This window comes from Miscanthus floridulus, chromosome 4, assembly GCF_019320115.1.
Source record: "Miscanthus floridulus cultivar M001 chromosome 4, ASM1932011v1, whole genome shotgun sequence".
Lineage (NCBI taxonomy): Eukaryota > Viridiplantae > Streptophyta > Magnoliopsida > Poales > Poaceae > Miscanthus > Miscanthus floridulus.
Window position 1 is genome coordinate 113,651,836 of NC_089583.1, and position 6,658 is coordinate 113,658,493.

The 6,658-nt window shown below is 58.7% G+C and overlaps 1 protein-coding gene across 1 annotated transcript; it reads left to right on the forward strand.

Annotated features, from left to right (window-relative positions):
- Positions 1-350: 350 nt before the first annotated feature.
- Positions 351-2,352, forward strand: LOC136552693 (protein STRICTOSIDINE SYNTHASE-LIKE 4-like). The gene is made up of 6 exons (XM_066544256.1): positions 351-544; positions 655-876; positions 1,057-1,124; positions 1,259-1,495; positions 1,578-1,707; positions 1,802-2,352. The coding sequence occupies exons 1-6, from the start codon at positions 401-403 to the stop codon at positions 2,102-2,104; spliced, it is 1,104 nt and encodes a 367-aa protein (XP_066400353.1). The 5' UTR covers positions 351-400; the 3' UTR covers positions 2,105-2,352.
- The last annotated feature ends 4,306 nt before the right edge of the window (positions 2,353-6,658 follow it).

The window sequence follows — 6,658 nt, forward strand, 5'->3', positions numbered from 1 at the left end:
CCTGACGCAGCTCTTGGCTGCTACTGAAGTCTCTTCTGTCTTGTAGTGGACCAGTCCTCTTATCGCGTGCGAATCCGGCGCAAACTGAGATCTCAACCACGGAGAAGAATTTGGGCCGCTCTAGATTCTTTTTGTGCTTCCGAAAGTGAAGTGCAAGCCCGGGCCACACGTCGGCGTGCGCGTGTTTGGATGCTGCCTCCCAGGCAGCTTTGACGCCAGACAGCGTCCACAGGTGTTGGATTTCGATCGCCTGGAGCTGCGATCGCTGGCCTGGCAGGCAAGCCTTCCAGGATAAAAGGCTCCAACAGCCGTGATCATATCCTATCTACGCTCCAGGCTTTGAGGTGGTATCAAACTCTCACTTGTGCATTAACTGGTGAGCCGTGGTGTCGTGGTGACCATGGCGCCTGGCCTCCTCGGCGCCGCCGCTGCCGTGCTGGCCGCGGTGGCGTCGCTCGCGGCCCACGTCGCGCTCAACTGCCCCGTGCAGCCCGTGCCGTCGCCCCCGCCGCCGCCCACTCCGCCCGCCAACAACCTACTCCAGGTAACGAATCGTCCCGAAAGAAAAATCCGTGTTGCCCGTCCATTGTTCTTGCCGATTCGTGCTCGTGCGTGACGCTGTGCATGCGGAAAATACTGCGGCGCGCCGTGCAGAGGCTGGAGAAGCTGGGGGAAGGGGCGCTGGACGCGCCGGAGGACGTGTACGTGGACGCGGCGGCGGGCGGGGCGGTGTACACGGCCACCAGGGACGGGTGGCTGCAGCGGATGCACCCGAACAACGGGTCCTGGGAGCGGTGGCGCTTCGTCGGCGGCACGGGGCTGCTCGGGATCACGCCGTCCGCCGACAGCACCATGCTCGTCTGCGACGCTGACAAGGTAAGCTACCTCCACAGATCGGTGTACTTTGCTAGCGTCGTTAGTTCTAGTAGGACGAAAAGAGAACAACTCTACGTGTTACGATCAACAGACGCATGAGACGAGCACAGAACACCTGTTTAAAAAATTGACAATACTTATTTACTATATTAGTTATTATTACTGTAACTGATTGAGCAGGGACTTTTGAGAGTCGGGGAGGAAGGAGTGACCCTTCTTGCTTCGGAGGTCGACGGCTCCACCATCAGGTTCGCATCGCATCCCAACCCAAATTCCGGACGAAATCACATCGTGCGGTGCCGCTCCGTAACTGTAAAGTCACAGCTGATTTTTCTCACCATGCGCGTGACCGTGCGCCGCCCGCCGGCCCTTCCGCCGCCAGGTTCGCGGACGCGGCGATCGAGGCCTCAGACGGCACGGTCTACTTCAGCGACGCCAGCACCAGGTTCGGCTTCGACAGGTGGTACCACGACTTCATAGAGGCCAGCGCCACCGGCCGCCTCCTCCGTTACGACCCGCGCAGCGGGGAGACGTCCGTCGTGCTCGACCGCCTCGGCTTCGCCAACGGCGTCGCCCTGCCGAGGGACGAGGCCTTCGTGGTCGTCTGCGAGTCCACCAGGTAACTGAACCTTCACTCGGATCATCATACAGTGCTCGATCGCATGAAGAACCAACCAGCTGTGGGGAAAAAAAACACGCAGGTTCAGGTGCATGAAAGTGTGGCTGAAAGGGGAGAAGGCCGGCACGGCAGAGACGTTCGTCGACCTTCCGGGGAGTCCGGATAACATTCGTCTCGGGTCAGACGGCCACTTCTGGATTGCCGTCCTCCAGGTCACTGGCTCCCGGCTCCCCCATCATCCAAACTACCGTCCTATCACAAACAGAATCACATGACAGTTTTGAGTTTCCGGTGTCCAAAATGCAGCTGAGGTCGCCATGGCTGGACTTCATCACCCGCTGGACATTCACGAAGAGAGTGGTGGCTTCGTTGCCCGGGCTCCTCGAGTGGAGCATGGGAACGGCAAAGGGAGCCATGGTGGCTCAGGTGTCGGAGGATGGCAACATCGTCCGCGTGCTCGACGACTCCGAAGGGAAGGTGATCAACTTCGTCACATCGGTGACGGAGTTCAACGGAGACATCTTCCTCGGCAGCCTCTCGACCAACTTCGTCGGGAAACTATCTCTGGCGCAGGTGACACAGCAGGAGCAGGGAGCAGCATCTTCGTAGACGTTTGAGTTCTCCGATGCTTAGCAGCCGCAAACGGGGAACACGGGGAACGTTTACATTCCTGTTTCTGCAACATTTACGTTCTCGTAGTAAAGCATGAACATAGTTGCGATGCTTCAATGTTAATTTTATCAGAAAAGGTGCTTCAATGTTAATTAAACAGGGGAACTTTTCATTCTAGGTCATCTTTGCTTTTTATCATTGTCTATAAATTATCATTGTCAATAAATGGATCTGATGTACAGTAACCGATCGTGCCAGCCCAAACAGGCGAGCATTCGGGCCGAGATATTGGTCCTTGTGTCAGGAAACGCCTTCCTCACGGGAGGAGACTGAAGAGTGGCTGAGCGTGGAAGTTAGAGACTGCGTGGAGTTGCGGATTTTGGTCTTGACCCGTGTAGGCGCAGGGGCTCGGCCCAAATCGTGTGTGAGGTAACGGCAGCATATAAGCGGGTTATATTTGTTTGGAAACGGTTATGGAATAATAGTGTCGGGTACCACGAGAAGAGGTCCCTAAGCAACAATCGAAAAAATCGCTTAGACCCCGTCAAAATCAAAGCCAAGAGACAACTATTGGCTAAACCCCGGTCATGTCCGAGGCCACCTACTCTCCGTCTCGCTAGAAGCCTCGCACGGGAGGCCTCGGACGGCCTACCGAATCTCCGCCTCGCTCGGGGCCTCGCACGAGAGGCCTCGGATGATCTACCGATTTTCCGCCTCGCTCGAGGTCTCGCGCGAAAGGCCTCGGCCGGGGAACCGATTCTCCGTCTCGCCCGAGGCCCCACGCGTATAGCCTCGGACGAAACGCCGAGTCTCCGTCTCGCTCGAAGCCGGCTCAGGCAATAACCCCGTCGCCTCTGCCTCGACCGATCTCCCCAACAGAGCGTCGCGTCCAATTGATGCGACCAACCACTCCCGCGACGTCAGACGGACGACAGCTCGACACAATGGAGCAGCCGACGAGATGGGGAGTCGCATCAGCACCATACCGTCCAGGACAGGACAGGGCAGGGGTTACCGGCCGCTGTGTTCGGTACTGTGCCCACGACCGGCGCCCGTACTGCACTGTGCTACCTAACCCCTACTCCAGGAACAACGCGGCGTGCGGAGTCAAGTTCGGGTTACTATAGCCTCGGAATCGGTGTACAGGACCAACTGGTCCCTCCACGCCTTGGAGTCTACTTCAGGGTCTCGGCAACCTCAGGATTCGCGCCCGTCGAGCCCCCCCCCCCCCCACGACGGCTCGGCCTCGGCACCAACTGAGCCTCGCCTCTTCACGCGGTCAACACACAACAACCCGCACGTCGCTTGCCAGGCCCTGCGTCAAGCTATCACTGGAGCTCCCTCATCGCACAGGATCGGATGTGACCGTCGCGTTGCTCCAGCACTTCAAGGGCAGGACCACTCCATCAACCATGCCGCCACAGTAACATGCTACAAGGCTCGGACATGCCGCCTCTGTTCGCACGACGCCGCGTAGTTAACACATGTATCACCCCTGTCCCCCCTTCAACTATAAAAGGGAGGGATCGGGGCCATTTCTAGGGGGACCCGGGTTCACGAGGTAGACGAACACACGCTCGACACTCTATAACGCGCACGCTTCCCCGCCGCCTGAGATCAACATATCAAGCAATCCACGCCGCTCCACACAGAGACCTAGGACTAGCTCCCTCTCTCGCCTTGCTTGTAACCCCCTACTACGAGCATTTCGATGCAAGGAATACAAGATCGATCTCTCAGACTGGACGTAGGGCACCCATTGCCCGAACCAGTATAAACCTTGTGTCTCTTTGCATCACCATCCGGGATTAGGGGCATGCAGTACATTTTTACTAGTTGGTTGAGAGCCCGCCAATCCGAAACACCGACAGTTGGCGCGCCAGGTAGGGGAACCTATGTGTCAGCTTCATCATCCTAACGAGTCCTGGATGGCAGACCTCGTACGACCACTGCGTCTCGGCATGGTGATCTGGTTCAACCTAGAGTTCATGTCTCTAGGATGTGAGTACGATATGGTACTCCTCATGCCCCGAGCCCCACCGACTGACGACAACATCACGCATCAGCAGCCCGGGCGCAGACGACGCCCGGGTAGCTGCTCTCGTCGCACTCGCCAAGCACAACGCGAGCGGGGCCACCCCGGCACCGCGCAAGCTCAGGGCGGCGCACCGCGCTCCACCGGTATCCCATGCCTAGCTGTTGGCACAAGGTCCCTGGTTGGGGACCTGCCTAGCCTAAGCCTGGACAAGGGAAAGACACCGGTGGCGGACGACGATGCCCCGTCATCAAGCTCTATCCTGCCACCTCCTAAGGAGTCGACTTCGGTGGAGCAAAGCCTGGCAATGGCGCCATCCCCGTACCCTTTTGGGTTGAGAAATACCGCCGCCACCTATGCTTCTGGCTACGCTTCTGCTCACGCAGAGCCCTCAGGACACCACCAACGTTTTGCCCTCGACTTCGGCACCACGACTTCGACTCACGCCCACGCTGACTCCTCTGAGGAGGAGGACGAGGCGTGGGCCAGAGCGGACTTCTCCGGACTTCGCAACCCTGAAGCCATGTGCCGCTTCCTGGCCACGAGCGACTACTGCTTCGGCTACTCCGACTTTGACGACAAAGGCACTTACGATCCCACTCGTGAGTGCTTCCACGTTGGACTCAGAATGCCAAGCACGGGCGATGAGGACGAGGGGGCAAGCGACCGTTCCCCGCTTCACTAGGGAGCAGGCGATGGCACGCCTTCACGCGTTGTCCCACTGACAGCACGGAACGAGAACCTTGCCCCCAGACAACTTTGATGCCCAGGACCTGGAGCAGCTCTGTGAGCTTTAGGCCAAGGTCGAACAAGACCGACTCCTCCTACAGTAGCTTTGGGACACTCTCGAGCAGGAGCAGCAAGGTCACGGAGATGGCGGAGGAGCCCGGCGGAGGGCCCACGACGTCCACCACCGTATCAACAACGACGAAGGGGGTGAGCAACCCCCAATCTTCAACCGCGCTAGCTAGAACATCGCGGCTATGGCGATGCTAGTCCTAACGATGCTCGAGCCCTCTACCACGGAGGGGCGACGGGTCCATAGCGAGCTCCGAGATCTCCTTGAGACCGCCGCGGTGCAGCAGGCCAAGAGTTCCACCTCCCGACAGCGCGGAGGTGCCTCGGACCTTCCCACGGCACCACCTCAGCAGGACAGGGAGGCCTCGGCTCATCCCGAACCCACTCGGACACCAACAATCAACAGGGTCCCCTGCTACACGACCGCCTCGGCAAACCGACATGAGGCACAGGGCGACCACAAGGTGGTCAGCAGGCGACAGGCGCCATGACAACGAGGGGCCTGCCCGAGGCTACCATCCGCACCGAGGTGGCCGCTACGATAGTGGGGAGGACCGTAGCCCTTCTCCTAAGCCACCTGACCCTCGAGTTTTTAGCAGAGCTATCCATGTTGCTCATTTCCCGGCCCGATTTCGGCAACCGGCCAACCTCACTGAAGTACAGCAGCGAGACCAACCCCAAACTTTGGCTGGCCGATTACCGCCTGGCTTGTTAGATAGGTGGCGCGGACGATGACCTACTCATCATCCGCAACCTCCCGTTGTTCCTGTCAGACTCGGCGCGAGCCTGGCTTGAACATCTCCCTCCCTCGCAAATCCACGACTGGCGTGACTTGGTAAGGGTCTTCGTCGGGAACTTTTAGGGCACATACATGCGCCCTAGGAACTCCTGGGACCTCAAAAGTTGTCGCCAGGGCCTGGACGAGTCTCTCGGAGACTTCATTCGGTGCTTCTCCAAGAAATGCACTGAGTTGCCAAGCGTTGGCGACTCGGAAATCATCCAGGCTTTCCTCTCCGGCACCACCTACTGAGACCTAGTCCGAGAATTGGGCCGAAACGTGCCAACCTCAGGCGGTCGCACTCCTCGACATCGCCACCAACTTCACCTCGGGCGAAGAGGTTGTTGGGGCCGTCTTCCCTGACAACGACGCCAAGGAGAAGTAGAGGGATGAGGCCTCCAGGGCCTCAGCCCCCCACCTCCCCAAGAAAAAGAAGAAGGGTTGCCAGGGGAAGCAGGAAGTCCTCGAGGCTGGCCTAGTCACGGCCACAGAGCGCAAAAATCCTCGAGGCCCTAGAGGCCCCGGGCTCTTCGATGATATGCTTAAGAAACCCTGCCTTTACCACCAGGGCCTAGTGAAGCATGCCCTCAAAGAATGCACCATGCTCTGGCATTACTACGCCAAGCTTGGTCTCCCCGATGATGATGCCAAGAGGAGGGGCACCGAAGATAAGGACGACGACAAGGACGATAGATTCCTCGAGGTGCACAATGCCTTCATAATCTTCGGTGGGCCTTCAGCATGCCTTACGGCACACCAGTAGAAGAGGGAGTGCCGAGAGGTCTTCTCGGTGAAGGTGGCTGCACCTCGGTACCTCAACTAGTCTCGGGAGGTGATCACCTTTGACCGGGACAACCACCCCGATTATGTCTCGAACCTCGGGTAGTACCCACTTGTCGTCGACCCCATCATCAGGAACACCCGGCTCACTAAGGTATTG

Excerpts from the sequence above, each read along its gene's own strand:
- LOC136552693 (XM_066544256.1), top strand. The coding sequence starts at position 401 with ATGGCGCCTGGCCTCCTCGGCGCCGCCGCTGCCGTGCTGGCCGCGGTG. Across the intron at positions 545-654 it reads CCGCCAACAACCTACTCCAG|AGGCTGGAGAAGCTGGGGGA; the intron begins GTAACGAATCGT and ends CGCGCCGTGCAG. Across the intron at positions 1,125-1,258 it reads GTCGACGGCTCCACCATCAG|GTTCGCGGACGCGGCGATCG; the intron begins GTTCGCATCGCA and ends TTCCGCCGCCAG.